The 18,832-nt window shown below is 28.5% G+C and overlaps 1 protein-coding gene across 6 annotated transcripts in view; it reads left to right on the top strand.

Annotated features, from left to right (window-relative positions):
* The window catches only part of LOC119681446 (RING finger protein nhl-1), a 54,259-nt gene that overhangs the window by 29,638 nt on the left and 5,789 nt on the right, over positions 1 to 18,832 (top strand). For 2 of the 6 annotated variants that reach the window (XM_038094636.1, XM_038094638.1), the window contains 5 exons: positions 786 to 921; positions 2,324 to 2,466; positions 2,528 to 3,871; positions 7,195 to 7,889; positions 16,686 to 16,964. In XM_038094636.1, the coding sequence (XP_037950564.1) occupies positions 786 to 921; positions 2,324 to 2,466; positions 2,528 to 3,871; positions 7,195 to 7,889; positions 16,686 to 16,964 (2,597 nt within the window). Of the gene's footprint in view, positions 1 to 785; positions 922 to 2,197; positions 2,467 to 2,527; positions 3,872 to 7,194; positions 7,890 to 11,339; positions 11,593 to 16,685; positions 16,965 to 18,832 lie in introns of those variants that run through there. The other 4 variants (XM_038094639.1, XM_038094642.1, XM_038094641.1 and 1 more) reach the window with 4 other exon arrangements.

An 18,832-nucleotide genomic window follows, 5' to 3' on the forward strand; every position in this document is an offset into this window, starting at 1 on the left:
CTGCTTCATTAAAACCTGCTGTAACTTTCTATATATGTCTTGATTTTAGTAGAATATATTTGTGATAGAATATTCTTTTTTTCAGATTAAAATCACTGTTTAAAATAAATAAAGTGTTCAAATATAAGTAAATAGATATGCTATTCAGAAGCAGACAGTTAATAGAATAAATATAGGTTACTGTTCATGAAATACCCCTACTTACTTAAAACGGACTAATGTTATAGTATCGTTTTAAAAACTCAACCGTGCAAAATAGGTATACTGGTACTTGCTACTTAGTTGGGTGGAGTGATTATATACAATTGATCAGAAATCAATTTATTTCCATAACATCTCAGCCATAAGTTAGATATAGTAATAAACATACTAAAATATCTTGTTTTTAAGCAAATAACTTATTTTCCAAACCATTAAAAAACGTAATGCATATAAATTGCAGTCATTCTCATTAGCGTATGTCCTACTCGTACGTAGTCACATACAAAAAGATTTGTAAGTACATCACAAGAACAATGGATTCTTTCTGTCATGGAAATGTGGAAGTTACGTTTACTTTGTGAAATAAGTAATTTTCTGCATAATTAAGTGACAAAAAGCAAAACGTCTACGCATTTTAAGATGCCATTAAGTGTAACATTTTAATTTTGTTTAATGGTTTTTAGAGATGCGCACAGTATTTTAACAAAATTAACACTTCAAAAAATTTATTGCAAATATAATATAATTTTTTGTTTTCAAGTACATTTACTTTAAAAAATTTATATCCTTTTTTTTTACTTAAGGTTAAGTGTCCAGAATGTCGTGCCGAACATCGCATACCATACAATGGAGTGCAGGCGTTTCCCACAAATGTAACGCTGCAACGTTTTCTCGAATTACATATAGAAATAACCGGTGAATTGCCAGATCCAACTTCTGGTAAGTGTTCATATCTCAATATATCATAAATATATGTCATTAATAGAGAGATTTGAGATTTGAAGCTTATAGAGATTTGAAGAAAAACAAGCACAGTCTAAAAGTATTAACAGATTTATTTTCTTAAATATATTTATCACACTATTCTGTGAACTTGATAAGTTTGTCAAGTATTGGTAATTACTAACCATCTTTCTTATTTGTCAAGGTTGACAATTTGTCAAGGTTTTGATATTCAGTTTTATAAATATAAAGCTTGTTTCTTAATAAATTGTCAAGTAGACACTCTTTACTCCTTACAAGCATTTTTTATTGTTTTCACAGAATTTTTGAAAATAATTCGTTAAAAAAGAAGAAGATATATTACTGTTACTATTCTTGTTAGATGAAGAGGAAAATGGAGGAAATGGATATCAACTAAATTGTCCAAATTTTAATTCAGATTTTTTTAAAAATTCCTTATAAGAAATCCAATAGTAGCAGTTGACTACTATTACTGCTCCAGCTTCAAACAATGCTGAATGCCCCCCTAATTTACATGTAAATAGTAAAGGTATTAATGTATATATAGTATTAATGTCAAAGCAGTAAGTTTGGTTGCCTATAACCAACGGAAATTGTAATAGATATATTTCTTAGGCATATGATCACCGTTTATGTTTTACTTGACATTAATTACAAATTGGATAAAAATATGCATTTTTAAAATGTATAAAAAAATTCTAAATAACAAATAACGAATTAAAAAAAAATAAAAGTAATAAGACGTGATATGAATATAATAATTAGTCCACATACGACTTTTGATTTTTGCATACAAAACACTTTTCACCATATTGTGGTGAAAAGCACTAGCCACTCGAGCTTTGAAATTTGTCAACATTTTCACTGAATAGTAAAAAGCTTTTGGCTTAATACTTGACAATTTGTCAAGTTCTCAGAATTTTGGGGTTAATTAGTTCTTTAAAGTATTCACGTATTCCTATGCTCTCGTTGCTCGAATTTACCCGATCAAGAATTTCAAATTTCGAAAATGTTTCAATTGCTCTATAGTCTTCGAGAAGTCAAGTCATCTCCTAAATGTTTCAGATTTCTTTTCTTATATATAAAGGCTTTCACTAATAAAAAATTAAATGAGTTTCTATAATAACAAAGTAACTACTGTAACTACACATCATCCAAACGATTACTTTGTATATTTTGACATTTAATTTCAAAACTCGAAATAAAACTTTCAGAAAATAAATGTTAATATTTTTTAAATTTTGAGTGCAAATGTTTCACATTTTTATAACAAATTAAGCAAAAAAAGCTGAAAAAGTTTATTTATATATTTGATTTTAATACTATTGCTAAATTTGAAGTAAATCAGTTATGAAGCTGTTTCAAATTTTTCAAACAGGCCAAATTATGGAGCGTTGCGGCGTTTGTTCGGAGAAGGCATATCTCTCGCATTGCGCACATTGTGAGAAGAAAATATGCGAGGACTGCAAGAGTGCTCACATGGACATACTAAGGCGCGAAATAACACGTTTCAACTCACAGGTCAGTTATATGCTTAAACTCATGTCTCTATGTAAAATTTCAAACCATACATTACTTTTAGATTCGTCGTAGTTTGCATCGCTTACAGGATTCATTAGCTGTTATAGAAAAAAATACTATTAGCCTGCAAACGAATTGTGTAAGTGTGACAGAAGAGATTGACGAAATTTATCGACGCATTACCAAAGCCATTAAAGACCGTTCTGAAGGATTGAAAGGGGAAATTGACCGCTACCTCACCGTTGAGCTACGAAATCTCACAACATTGAAAGAAAATTTGGATTTGGAAATAAATAATATTGCAAGCAATTGCGATATTGTGGATAAGTATATGAATGACTCAGTAGAATGGGATGACTGTGAGCTGATGGATACTAAAGAAATATTTTTGAAAACCGTTGAATTTCTTCGTCATTTCGAATATGAAAATGCGGATTATAGTAGACGAGTACGTTTTATGGTTTCAATCGATCCTAATCAGTTGGTTATGAATTTAGCTACCTTTGGTGATTTGAATATTATGCCACATTCAACACCAGGTGGTTCAGCTAGTAGTTCGCATTTAGCACCACCATCAACATTACAACCAGGTTTGATGCGCTCAAAAAGTGATCACCGTCTTGCTACACAATTTAGACAGCAAGAAGAACGTGGTGGTTATAATGATGAGCCTGTACTCGGTGGTCGCAAGTTTGGTGAACGTCCTATGCGCAGCAACAATGATCGTTATGGTGATAGTGGCTTGAACCGTTATGGCCGCGATTACGATTATGATAATGAGTACGATAATGAACAGTCTGGACGTTCAGCCAAATCCCGCTTCCGTTCACGTTTTGTACGTTCACATCAGAACGAAGATTCCGATAACGAGCAGCAACAATTGCAGCGACAAGAGCTCGAAAAGAAAAAAGATCGTGTACTAAATGGTGAAGATGCTTCACGTGGTCAATTAAGTGGCATTATTCGCTTAAGTGACTGTGCGCGTGTTATACAACGTTTGGCAGATATTGGTAAAGAGAAGAAAGAAAAGAAGACAGACACAGCTGCACAGGCTGCAGTACAAGCAGCGATACAAGCTCAGAAGGCTTCAATGCAGCGACCCAAACCAGCTCAACAGCCAGCACCAGCAGCACAAAGACAAATTTCCGAAGATGATGAAATCAGTCGCATTAAACGTCAGAATAAAAACGCACCTGCGAGTAGTACATCAGCGGCAACAGCAACGGCAACAGCAGCCAATGCAGCTGGCAATGCTGTGGCGACTAATTCAGCTCATGCTGAACCAGAGCGACCAGCTGCTGATCGAGTTGCGGCTTTAAAACGAACCACAGCACAAGCAGCCAGTGAGGAGAGTGATAGCTCCAATCATGCTTCACCAGTGCGTAAAACGCCTCCAAGAGCAGAGGTGAGTGTGAATGATGAAAATAAAGAAGAAAGTGACAGTGAAAGTAGTAGTAGTAGTAGTGACGATGAGGAAGACGAGGAGGAAGAAAGTGAGGATGAGGAAAGTGAGAGTAGTGACGATGAGGAAAGTGGAGATAGCAAAGATTCAAGTAGCGAAGACAGTAAAGATAGTAAAGATAGCAAAGAAACGAGTAGTGAAGATAGTAAGGATACGAGTAGTGAAGATAGTAAAGAGGAAAGCAGTTCTACTGATAGTACTATTTTCCGAAAAACAGGCGGAGAAGGCAGTACACAAAGTAGTAATGACACGAGTAGTGAAGATAGTAAAGAGGAAAGTAGTTCCAGTAGTAGTAGTAGTACTTCACGCAAAACTGGAGAAGAAGGCAGTACACAAAGCAGTTCTGAAAGTGATGAAGAAAGTAGTGAAGGGAGCAGCGAAGAAGATACTGAATCGGATAGTGAAGAAGAGAGTGAAGAGGAAGGAGAGGCAGAAAATGATGCCGAGGGTGAGGGTGAAGGAGAAGGTGAGGGTGAGGGTGTTGGTGAGGCGGAAGAAGTAGAATCCATTAAAGAAGATAATGATCTCTTAACTACTACGCCTAGTCAAGATATCTTAATAGATAAGGATGTACGATTAAATAAAAGACTCTTACCCACAAATGTTGTTCAAAACGAAACTACTCATAACAAAACTGCTGATAAAGTTGTAGTGGAAAGTACAAAATCTCCAAACACAAATGAGAAAGAAAAAAAATTATGTTCAACTTTAGGCATAAACTTAAATAATGAAACAGTAGTAAGAAAGAAAGGTGGTAATAGTGTGGTTAAGGAAAATGATGGCTCTTCATCTGAGTATGAAACAGAGTACGAAACTGTTACAGAAGAATCAGAAGATGAAATTGAGATAGAATCAAACGAAACTTAATTTTTTTTGGATATAAAGTTGAATATATAGTATCAAAAATCATTTTCCTTTGTGTTATATAAGATTGTGAAGATATATAAAATTTTAAGTTAAAATAAAAATTTTAAGCTATTTAACTGCACTTCTTCCATTACTCGCTTTACTCACACACAAACCAAACAATCCAATGTTTTTTATATAAAAGCACTAAAATTTTAAACTAAAATGCAAATGTTCCTCTTCTTTGTTTCCATTCACACGTTCCTCCTTTGGAGTATCCTATCTCTTATGTATTTATTGTATTTTTTGTGTAATTTACTATTAATACTAAAAACATACAAGCATTGGTTATATTTCCATTATGTTTTGCTTTATATATACAGCTTAAGATTTTTAGTGGAAGCTGAGGAATAGAAAAGAGTGCCTATTTTGTGACTTTCGAAGATTTCGATTAAAGATTTCTTTCCCGAAATAGGGAAAGGAAAGGGAAACACAAAGTTCAGAATTGCTACTCCCTTTGGTTCAGAGTAACATTATTCAAATAAATATATAGTATTTGTATTTGAAAGTATCTGAATAATAATAAATATAATGTGATTTGTAATACAATCAAAGTTGCCTTAAGTCGAAATAGACGGCACCAGTTCTGTCCAGTTAAAAGCACTGTCCGTTTGAATGAACATATTTGGAATAAAAATCGAAGCCAGAACTAGCAATTTTGTCTTATTTAGAGAAAAAATGATAAAAAGAGAGAAAGAGAGAGCGTTCTTGGGGGTATCCGTTTATGATAGCTTTCTCTGTATATATCAGCATTTTTTCTATCGAACTGTTATAAGTGAATTTTTTATATTTTTATTAAAAATCTTAAGCTGTACTTCTATTTTAATGGACATCAGAATTTAAAATAATTTTATACAAAATAAAATAATAAAATTTGTGTTTTAAATAGATTTAGTTTTAAATTTATCGATTGTCTTTATGAAACTAACATCTTAAATCTACCTAGTCGTTGTTATACACTACACCTGTATTAATGTTGTTGCAAAACCCGAAAAATAAGACGAAAATAATTTAGAAATAAATAATTAAAAATAAAATTTTTGTTTTATTTCCTTATCATATACAATTGTAATATTATTACATTTCACTAAAAAAAAAAATTTCCACTTGACAAATATTTCATTTTTTTAAACGATGTGGTAGTGATGTTGTTTTGTTCTTAAATTAATATATAAAATTATTTAATCCACTTTACTAATACATATATCTGAACCGAGTGTATAGTCTCCACACAAAAGCTACTAATACGCACTAAAAATGTTTATTTGAAATATTTTGCTTTTTTTTTTTTAAATATCTGATGTCCTAGCGAAGTGCTTAAAAACATTTTAATGTAAAATCAATAAAAAAACACCAACGAGGAGATTTTCAACAGCATCGTTTTTTTCATTGTCACTCTCATCGCCATATGCCAGAATTCGTTCCATTCTACAATGCACCGTCACGTTGCACTAACAATGGCTTTCCGGACTATTTGTCGTTGTATTCTAGCGTACACAATCTGCTTCAGATTGATTTCATAAAAATCATCATGTCATGCCATGCCATACACTTTCTCGCAGCTCTTTCACACTTTCGATTATTACTTTCACTACTTTCACATTTCATTGCTAAATTGTTTGGATCATAGTTTTTGTTTTCTTAAGGCGATTATGAATATTAAATTCCTTAAATGAGAATTTTCGAAAAATAATCAAAATTCTAAGTTCAGTTTAATCAAGAGCTTCTGACCAGTAAAAAATTTCAGTATAAGAAAGTTTAAGAACACGAAAGATTTTTAGAGTTCTTTACATCGTATGTGAATTGCTCACAAACACATTTTTCAGAACGATCTATTCTGGAAATTAAAATGTATATCATTTGATCTGAATATATATTGAATTAATATCTTAAATTTTAATTTTTTTGAAAATTACAAAAAAATTGTTAATATTTAAAATATATATTTTTAAATACCTAACTTTTCACATACTTAACTTTTTCTTTTAAAATATTGCGTTTGTGACAATCTAACTATATAGAATCTAACTATATAGAGCAACCTCAGCCCGCCTTCACTTTCATTTATTTAGAAAAAAGTTTCACTATCCTTGAAAACTAATTTTTCTATTTGTTGATTGCAATATTCCATAAATTTAATATTACTGCTGTTAATATTAGTCATAGGTTTAAGAAAAACCTAAAAGTCCGTAGAAGTATATGTAAATTTTTTCTCATTACTGTGTATGCTTGCATCACTTTTGTCTCATACGTTATATTTAATATTTATCTCTCTCTGTTGGTGTATTTTTGCGCTCGTTCGATCAATTGCTCGCTCGCCCATACCCACACAAAAATTAAACATTGATCGAAACTGTTAGACTGACAGCGATTCTGAAGATGAATCTGACGGATTTTACAACTCTGCTCATACTCAACAGTCTAAACCACCAGTCTCAGCACAAGTGACAGCCGTTAAAAAGACAACACGTTCCGGTAGCAGTGATTCCAATGCATCTACAGAGAGTTCAGCTAGCTCAGCAGCTGCTGCAGCTACAAGTAATACTAATAAAACGCCAGCTAATGCACGTTACTCGACAGCACGTGAGAGTCCTGCACGTACACGGCCCACCTCAACTCCAAGTGCAGCGTCAACTGCAGCTACGCCCGAGAAGAAACCATTTGTAAGTCGTTTTCTACCTCAGCATAATACAACCGCAGCTAGCAATGATAAGAAAAAGCAAGAATCTGAATCCAGCAGTGAAGAAGAAACTTCAACTGAAGAATCCGAGGACGAAGTTGATACGAAACCAAAGTCTTCTAGTGCTGTTAGCTCGAGTAGACCAAACACAAGTGCTAATGCTTCAGCTGCATCGACAAGTTCGTCAACGTATCGCGACCGTCTTGAAGCGAGACGCAATTCGCGTGATGATACGTCTTCACGAACTTCATCCACGTACGCAACACCATCCAGCAGTGGCACTAGCGGTTATGGTTCATCATCTGTGCGCTCACGACCAGTGCCTGCGCCACATCATGACGCAGATGATCGCTATGGCGGTGCTTCGGGAAGCAGGTATGTTGTTCCTATTTGATTTCTTCTAGATTTTGTTTTTGTTAAAATGATTAGAGTAATATTAGTTTCTAAAAACTATAGTAATATAGCTTAAGTCTACTTAAAAACTATAGAACATTTTTTTTATACAGTAATATATGCTACATAATATATTAATGAAAATAAGTAAATAGAGCATATTAATTGAACGAATAAGTTCACAACAGCAGTGAGCACTTAAAACTTTGTTATCTAAAATCAATATATTACTAATTGAATCTTCTATAGTTTTTATTTTGTATTATCATATGTATGCATTAACTTTTTGATATAGTAAAAATACTAGGCTGCCTTAAGAACCTAGAGAAATATGCACTGTTTAGTTAAATTACTTACACACACGCATCCTCAGAAACACTTATACATACACATACAAGTTCGTATACTCGTATAATGTGTTAAACATCTAACAAATATATTTTGTAATTAATTTAAATAACTTATTAAAATAAACTAATGTTTAATTGATTTTAAATTATTTCCTACATTAATATAATCTTAAAAAAATAATGTTTACATACGCCTGTAGGGTAATTTGGATAACAAAAAATTTGATCAAAAAATTTAATAAATGCTATTCTACACTGACACAAAAACCTGCATTAACGAACATTAACGAAGTAACCCGAATACTGTAAAATGTAAAAGTTATTTCTTTTTATACACAAAAATTATTGATGATGGTCACTGCCGTATTAAGCATGAAGAGGATCTAGGGTGGTATTTAATAATATTGTTCTTAGACTACAGTTATAGGCTGCTTAACAATCTTTTTTAAAATTTAAGGATTTTTTCTCAGCCACATTTTAGTAAATATATTAATAACATATAGTATTTGATGGTCCTCTAGGGCGAAAGACTGAAATTGCTGTTCCTCCCTGCTTTATCCTTTATTCGCCCATTATGAGTTATTTTACGGTAATGTCTTTTTCGTAAGAAGATAAAATTTTTTTTTATTTTCAAAAATATATAAAATAAAAGTTCAATAGTAATGTTTATGTAAAATATTTTTGTTCTTTTAACCATATATTATTTATAGAAAATATATACTGTCATAGTAATTGAACAGTAAGGCTGCCAACTTAACTGGAAAAATTTTAGTCAATATATTACATTGGCAGGTAACTATTGTCTTCCCAATTATTAAAGTAATATTCAAAAATAGATCTGAAATATTATAGAACAAATAGTATATAAACAGTTTGGCAGTTCTTTTAAAGAGTTTCGGTTTGTGTTTTAATTCGCAATTTTCTAAACCTGTAAATATTCATCGAATGCTTTCTCTAATCTCAGATCAGTTTCTGCTTGCTTACTACCGCTTTGGGCATAAAATTATAATTTGTATTTGCTGAAGTAGAAACCGAATGTTACTAAATCATCTCCCTGTACCATAATGAATTAATTTGTCTATACCTTTGTTTCTCTTGTACAAGCTGATTTAATTAATAGTAAGATCAAATGCTCAGAATAAATAAATAGAAATGTACCTGTAATAAAGTTTGTTCAAGATAATGAATAAGTATCAACAGGATGCCAAATAATATATTCCTAAAATTGTAGTAGACGTTACCTTTGAGTTTTAACAATCGAGACCGCGGTTCAAATTGTTGAATTTCAATTCGTAACGTATGTAGTCTAAAAATCATGTATGGGTATTTTAGCCAATAGATCACTATTGTTGGACATTTGACGGTATTTGAAATAGGTCAAAATAAATTATTGAATAAAAAAAAAGTATCTCTTTTTTCTAAAACAAATATAGATTTTTTGGCGTTAGACTCGAAATTTTTAATTATTATATACTCGTGTTGTTTATTTGTGTATATAATGGTGTAACACTTATCTCTATACCAATCTTTCTTTTTACTGCTCTGTACCTCTGTATTCTATTTACATAACTTGAAAAATGTTAATGTTAATTTTTTTTTATCAAATGAAATAAAAGGGTTCGAATAGTAATGAAGAAGCAACAACAAAAATTTGATTAATTTATTGTAATTCGACTGACCATATAACCCTGTTCCGGGTGTTGCCAAGTACTCATTATCAGTGATCTTAAGAAACATATGAGTTTTTATTTAATTAGTTTACAGCCCGTATATAATGTGTTGAAGTGTAAGTGACAGACTTTGTACTCGTGTCTGTCAAATTAGAAACGATGACTAATCGCGTTTTTCTACAAGTAGCCAAAGTTGCATTAACTTTCAGAAATTTTATTTGTCTACTATAAAAATTTTTAAGTCCATGTATATTAAGTATATTGTTTTAAATATGGAAATGACAGACTCATAGGTTACAAAAAACAAATGCAAACTCTAACACACATGAGATTTAACAGAAATGCACATAATATTTAATGAAGATAATTACTGAACTTGTATCAGATATACCAGATATAAAATTAGTTATTAAAAAATGATCTGTTGTTATATTTCGTAATGTGATTTGTTGCTTTCTTTCATCTTATAGATATATTATTATACCTCCATATTAAAAACAAAGAGTTGTAGTTATTCATTTCTTCATTACTCAACACCAGTTCGATTTTTTCTATCAATCCGTCTTCAAGACATCATTTATCAGGGATACTTATGATAACTAAAAATGATTAAAAAACGTAATTCGTCAATTTCTTGTATTTATCTTTTAGTCCACTGTGTCTGAAAAGGTTTAATAAAAATATTTTTCTATTGCAATGCATTGTATGAAATAATGATATGGCTGTTTTAGTACATATTGAAGAAAAAAATTTGAATGCGATTTCTTAAATACATGAAACTGCATGTAATTTTTTACTAAATTGCTGTTCTTATTTTTGGAAAATTATCTGTTAAAATAATTTAGACATATGTTTTTGTTATAAATTAAATATGTATGTTCTCCCCTATCACACATTTGTTTCATATGTGTTTGAACGCAGCTTATCTAAGGACATTCCCTTTCATTTTCGTGTGCCAATATAAATTTTTTTATATATGTTATTACGTGTACTGCGTATATATAAAATGTATTAGTCATAATATTATAAAATATAACACTAGTTCTCATTTGTTAAAATATTTTTTATTTCTTCTAATAATATTTTGTAGCTTTGTACATCTGCGTGAGGTAGGCATAAACGTATTGGCAATTGTGTTTATTATTCGTGTCGTTTTGCGTATTGTCATCAAGTTCTTAACATTTTCATAAAAAAATACCTGTAAAATATATATCAGCTCTCAGATACATCGACTCTAATATAACTGCCAAGTTCACAAGCTACGCGCTATACGCTGGGTAAATACTACCAAAAGTTGTGCTTATGTTGCATATCCTTTAATTGTGTAAATAAATAAACTGAATTGTTTTTTTTTATATGAAATTTTGGTAACTTAAAATATGTTTTCTTTCTTTTGAATGTATCTTTTGTAGTACTTCTGTACCTTACAGTATACCTTATATATCTAGACCTTATCGGGCGAAGTATAGAAAGCGGCTTGCGGATGCTACACGAGCAATTAAATGAAATTTTTAATAATTTTATTTATTTTATTACTAAAAAGAAATGTTTTTATAATTTCCTAAGTTTTTGTATTTGTTACTTTTTGTATTAATCGTTTTGTGGTTCTTGACAGTTTGTTAAAATGTAATATTACATTTTGAAATATAAGTTTTTATTAACCGATTTTTGAAATGTATTTTAAACTCATTAAAATGTCAGCTTTACATGCATTTAATAAAAATCATGTAAATTTTGTAACTAATTTTTTCTATACTATTTTTGTTATAGACATAAAGGTTATTAGTTAGTATTTTTTATAGATTTCTACATAAAATCAGTACTTTGTCACATCTAATTTTGTTAGTTTTATTAATCTTTTTGCAAATAGAGATTAGTGTAAAGTTCTGCGCGAAATTCCTTGTATGACAACTGTTGCGATATTTCATGAATTGTACTTGATAAGCCTATTTTGCTTCTCCAAGTGCTTTAAATTTTTTAATAATATTAAGTTTTTAGCCATTTATTTTTTTTTATAATCTGGGCAGAACTCCTCTCATACGAGTTTTCGCAACAACTACCTATATACCTTCAGAAGAAAATAATCAATATTCATGTTTTTAAAGTATTTATTGCTTAAGCTTCTGTGACATGAAATTTGCAGTTCAAATTATTTATTTATTACTTATTTATTTGTAAATTAACACTTAAATTAATTTTAAGGTTGACTAAGAATTAGAAACTGCACTACTAGGCCCTTCGTCCTATAATCGATTGACTTCATTTTATTTTAAACAGCAAAAACTAAGTCAGCTTTATCTTCACTTCAAAATCGTTCAAAACAAGTGAACTTTTATAAAGATTGAGATAATGGGAAAATAAAAATTAATATCAAAGATTTTAGTAATATTAGTATTATACATCATAATGTTATTACAATTTTACTCACATAAAGTGTTAGAAATTAGATCTTTGTTCAGATTAGATTAGTCATTGCAGTAGGGAATAATATAGATTAGATTAGATTTTAAGATGGGTTAGGAACTTGTCACCACGTCCCTGCAACCTTTGAGAATTATTGTGACATACCCACTTCAGTTCCATATACGAGTAGCAGTTAATAATGCCATTATGTCATTTGGAGAGATGTTCCCTGATTTCGTTATAATTGGGTAGGAATGAGAAACCCTATGAAACCCTATGACAAGTTGAATGCCACTTCTGTTCAGCATAAGTTGCTGCCTAGTTCTGTCTTTTGATCGATACAGCATGGAATCTTCAGCTTGTCTGCTGGCAATTGTATTATCACAATCAGTCTGAGCTGCTCTTTCCAGCCACTCATTCATTTTAAGTTTGAAAAAGCTCCTTGAAGGACCGCAGACTGGTGAAGGAACAACATATATTCTTATACTAATATATTACAAAAAAATAGAAGAAATTCAATCCGAAAAACAAGTGCTTTTGAGAATCAACTTCAAAATAATTTAATAAGTCTTATCAAAATATAAATCTTTAGTTACTACATTGTCTCCAACAAAAATTTCATGAGTAATTCAGGAGCTTATAAATTAATAGCCAGCCAAGAACATTTTATTTTTATTAAAAGTAATAGAATAATTATTGATTCAAGTATATTTTTTCATTTCTTAATATATTGAATATAACCTCTAAAGTTTTATAACTTTTGTATTTACTTAACTTGTTTGTATAAAGTTTTCATTTAAAGTAAAGCAACAGTTACTGGTGCTAATTACCCTTCAAAATGAATGTCAATAAAATCAAAAGTTAAATTTTTTCCTTTAGAAGGGGACAAAAGTGCAAAATCTGCTGTCTAAAACAAAGCAAAGAAAGCACTGAATATAAAAGGAAATATATATATAAAAATAAATCGACAAGCTTATTAAAGACACAGATACAGTCAGGCAATCAGACTATTAGACAGCCAGACAGATAGTCAGATAGTCAGGCAGTCGATAAAAGAGCATTGTGGAAAGACATATCAACCGACTGACAAACAAATGTGCAAGGAAGCTTTTGTAGATACATTTTTATGTTTTCAACTTCAAAGATAATTTTCAATGACTACAAAGCCAGCAACTACATTTGCGAAAAGAGTTATTTTGTTAGTTTGTTTGTTAGTTGTTAATTGTTTGACAACAAGAAGCTTAAGCCTTTTTTGCAGCAACAACTACACTTTCTCATGGTTCATATTGCGGCTGCTTATGAGAGTCCTTTCTTTGATTTTGAACATAGAATAGACAAATCCTTTTTACTTTATGCAGTAATAATTTTAGTTGTAATTCGGTACATATATATTGATTTACATTGCCTATATTTTGACACTACATTAAATTTAATAATTTTATAATTTTGCTATAAGATATCCTTAAATGTACAGATTTTACAAAGTTAAAATTAGAAGAATATTTAGTGATTTATAGTTTAAATTTAATTTTAGTTTGACTTTTTACTACTGAAATGCTGAAAACTTTACTTCTTTATTTTTTTAAATTTTAAATCTTATAAAAAATTGTTAGTTTTCATTTTTAATTAAGTCAATGATATTTCTGTTAAAATATTTACTTTCCTTTGCAGAGGTAGTCACTATTCACAAAAGAAATTTAGCTTTAATTAGCGTTTTTGTTTGAAGAGTTAAGTCGGCCTTACTCATTAAATGAAAATTTGTTTACATACTTAGACTTGCCTTTTCGGTCTAATTAATGTTCTGCAAAGGAAGTTTACAAAGGTAAAATGTCCTTCAATAAAACTGCGTCTGTTTACTTTTGTGTTATCAAGCTTAGAGCGTTAAAATTTTATGAAAAATTTTTGGCCCAAAGAATTGGTTATTATGAAATGTTGAATTATTTATATGAATTTAACACAAATATATTATTTATATATGATTGCTGAGAGAGGTAACAACGCAACTTAATAAGGTAATAACGAAAATTAATAACGCAACCTTTACTCAATTATGTATCCAGATATATATTTCTAAGAAGTATTTGCTTGTCATTACTTTAGCTTACTGATATTGCTAGAATTTTATAGAGCCAGATTAAACTGAAAGCAATTAAGAGTCTGTGGTGAAGTTAAGTTCAAGCAATTTGTAACTGGGAATTCAGATATTATAATTCTATAATTATAATTACAATAATTGTAATTTTTAGTTATACTTTTTGAATGATAATTACATATTTTATGACAAGAATTCTGTCCTACACTTTTAAGAAATAATTTACATTTTAAAACAATAAAAACGTTTATTCACGAACAAGAGTATAACATACTTTAATAATAATGCCTTGGGAATTATGTGATTCTGGCACAAAACTAAAAATATGCTTAAAATCTGCATTTAATAGTTATTATTTTATACAAGAAGCTGACCCTTATGCCCTACTAGGGGAACGGACATTAAGAAAACGAAAATTTTATACAAGAAATCCTTTGCTGTTATATGAAATTTTAATACGATTTTCTTTTATTTCATTGGTTGGAAAGGAGTTTTGATTTTTGTATGTTTTTACGAAAGGTGAGATATCAAAAAAAATTATTTTGTTAATACTGAGTTGTTTTGAACAGTACGATTTGTTTTTTTTTTAAATTAAAATTTTTTTTGCAACCCAATAATAAAACCAGAGTAGCCTACATAGAAATTATAATTTAAAAATTATTTTAGTTTAGTTATGAAAAATTTTTGATAATAATCAAAATTAATAAAAATGTTTCATATATACTTAATAATATAATACATATTATATATATAATTATAATGAATAACTGAATATTTGTGTAAATATATGCATATAGCTGCCAATCTAAGCTAAAGAATAAGTTATTTGAAATTTTTTCCTTAAAAAGATAGTACTTATAAGTATATCTGGTTTTCAGATAAAAAAATTGGAGTAATAGTACATTTCCATTGGCTTCGTTAGACCAGTTAACTTACTTGACAGTCAAGTAATTTAAGCAAAATCCAGTAAGGTTACAGGTCTTACGAAACCAGTGGATACATACTATAAGAAATTAAGATAATTTAGATTATTTTAAGTAATTATAATTATTTACCTGCTATTTTAATTACATAAATTGTAGTTATGTATTACCTTATCGGAAACATATGTTACAAGATATATCTAGATTTTATTAAATATTAAACTAAATAACAGTCCATAAAAATTAGTAGTAACTTTTACATTTTACACAACTTTCAAATTATTTTAAAAAAAATTAATCAAATACTAAATAATGCTATATAATGTGAAATAAATGCTTTAATAGACAAAATTCGTAATTAGTTGTAACTTTCATTTTAGCTTATTATTATTTTAAAATTTTTATTATTTTAATACAAATATTTAGATGAATTAATTTATTATTTTTAAATATTTTATATCTAACAAATCTACACTAAACCCTACATCATAACTTTCATTTAATATAGTTTATACATACTGATTACAACATTATTAGCCGTATTAAACATAATAAATATTTATTGTTACAAATATAAATATTTATTATTTTTGTGTTATATTTTTTGTTTAATTTGTAACCTAGAATATTTTGTGTTTTTGTAACCAATACGAGATTATAAAGAATTTGAGTTATTTTCTTCTTAAGCCAAATCAGATGATCTCGTTTCAAGCACTTTTGTTCAGTTTTAATGCTTCCAATAATTTATGTTATTTATTTGCTTATTTAATTGTGATAATTAAGGATTCAGGATTATTAAAATCCGTTTTGTGTACTTAAATAACTTTTGGAAAATAAATTAGAAAAATATTTGATTAAAATGTATAGGATTTTGTTTATATATGTGTTCAATTAAATGTGTATAATTTTATACAAGTTTTAGCTGCAATATTATCAGGCTTCTCTTTGTAGAATAGTTTTCTTAAATCAACAAATTAAGTTATTAATTAAAACGACAATTCTTATCTAAAATATATATATTTCGATTAATTTTTTTTTCATAAAAAATAGTTAAAAAATACATTTTAATATTATATTTTGTATACACATATATGCGAACATTACAGTATTATGTGGGTAGTTATATTTTCTACACAATAAACAGTTTATTAGAATCTTCAAATTTTCAAAGATTACTTTACACGTTATATTCTTATATACTTATTTTATTGCTTACAAAAATAAATAAAATATTATTTTTAAAATTATTTATAAGCTTTTGCAATTAATTATCTTGAATGAAAATAATAAAAAAAGTGATAAAATGAAAAGTATCGAAATATGAAACAAACATTTTCTAGCTACACAAGCCGCTTTCTAAACAAAAGCAAGAGCAGCGCTATAGTTTCGCAGCCCTCTCTATCCACACCCACTGCTTCCTTCGATGAAGATGCTAATGGTACCGGTGATGATTCGGACTCACGTTACGGCAGTGGACGTTCTAGATATTTAGCAATGAAAGAACGACGCAATCGTTTGGCACGCAGTCGTTCATCACACATACTTGGCAACGATGAAGACGAATTAGATGAACCCGTTTCGCCCACAACAGCATCGCCATCTGCTTACTTAGCCTCAAGGTGCGAGTCTAGATAAAGATGTTATTTAAATTAAAAAAAAAATATATACATACCATATGACTGATTTATATAATAAAATATCGTATTTTCAATAAAAGAAATATTTTCAAATATGCTAAATTCGCAACAAAACTACATATAAAAATAAATAAAAAAATTTAAAAAAATTCAAAAAAATTGCAAAATTTGCGAATTATCCAAATTTAAATTAATTAATAAATTAAACAGACACAGTAAAAATAATTAGAAAAATGTGGTGGAAATTGGAAAAGAAATTAATTTATTTAAATTAATTAAAATGCGCTTTTGTTGTTTCGTTTTTATACGTTTTTTGTTTTTGTTGTTTTTTTCTTGATTTTTCAATGAAAAAATAAATTAATCAAAATTTTCATTGCACACTAATTTAATTGTAAATTTGCGTTCTGTTCTTTACTGTTCTGATTCATCTTCAACACTTTATCCTTCCTGTGAATACGCGATTTTTGTTCACATTTCTTTATAACCGCATTAACAATTTTATTTTATTAATGAATTGGTTCAGTTTCAAGAAATAATTAACGGTAGTCTGTAAATAGTATATAGATTTAATACAAATAAGAAAATAATTTTCTTTTAATATTAAAATTTTGATTCATACATTAGTTCACCTTATCAGTCATGCCTCACAATGTGAGCTGAGATCACATTATAATTTTAAATGATAATAAATAAAATAATAAACCATTACTGATTAATATTTCTAAATCACAAAATTTTAATATAAATAATTAATAAATAAAATATTAAAAATTTATTTATATATATTCCTAAATCAATAAATATTGATGTTAATTAATAATAACTTAATATTTTAAAATCATTAATTAAAATTTCTCAATCATAAAATATTAATTATTTATTAACTTAAATATTAATAAGTTTTCTTATCACTACTGGACTTAGGGCGTTAATTTAACATATAAAAATTAAAAATGTTTTTTTAAAAAAAAAATTACACTTATAAATTTGTATTAAATATTTAATTATATTTTAGTTTTTATACGTCTTCAGTCTACAATAGATACACTACACGAAGTAGACCGAAATATTTATAACACAAATACTTTTTTATAAAAACTAAAATACAATTAAATATTTAACATATGTTTATAAATGTGATTTTTATTTACAAAAATATTTTTAATTTTTATGTGTTAAATTAACGACCTAATCCGAGTAATAATAAAAACATTATTATTGAATATATTGGTCGTAATAACAATTTCTTAAATATTAATAAAATAATCACTGAAATCATGCATTGAACATAAATATATTACAGAAAAGTTGATTATACTTTTTAATCTGTATAAAACTCCAAACATTATATTTGTATTTAAAAATTAATACTTTAAGAATGCTTAATGCATTCTTCACTTTTAGCTTATTTGTTAAAAAATAACAATATATTTTTTAATAAAATATTTTTAGATTTTATAGCTTGATTTTTAATCACAACATTAGCATAACAGAAAAATTGAAAGTCATTCTGTAAGTAGCAGAGCTTACTTGAAAATATATTTGATTCACATTTTAAGATTCTGTTAGTAGTTTTGGTTAACATTGCTTGCAATAGAACGGTAAATAATATGATGAGCTTAATTTATGTTAAACAAGCGACTTTAGTATTTTATTAAATATTTTTTCAGTTGTGGTATGGAAAGTTGAGGATATGAGCTATTGCATTTGAGAAAAAATAAGTTCACTTCTTTATAAATTGCAATATCTAAGATATTTAAACACTATATAAATAAGACACTAGAAAAATTGGTTTAAAATATATACAATATATACTAAATATATACTCAATTTTAATGAAATAATCATTG

The sequence above is a fragment of the Teleopsis dalmanni genome, chromosome 2 (genome assembly GCF_002237135.1).
Source record: "Teleopsis dalmanni isolate 2A chromosome 2, ASM223713v2, whole genome shotgun sequence".
NCBI classification, from domain to species: Eukaryota; Metazoa; Arthropoda; class Insecta; order Diptera; family Diopsidae; genus Teleopsis; species Teleopsis dalmanni.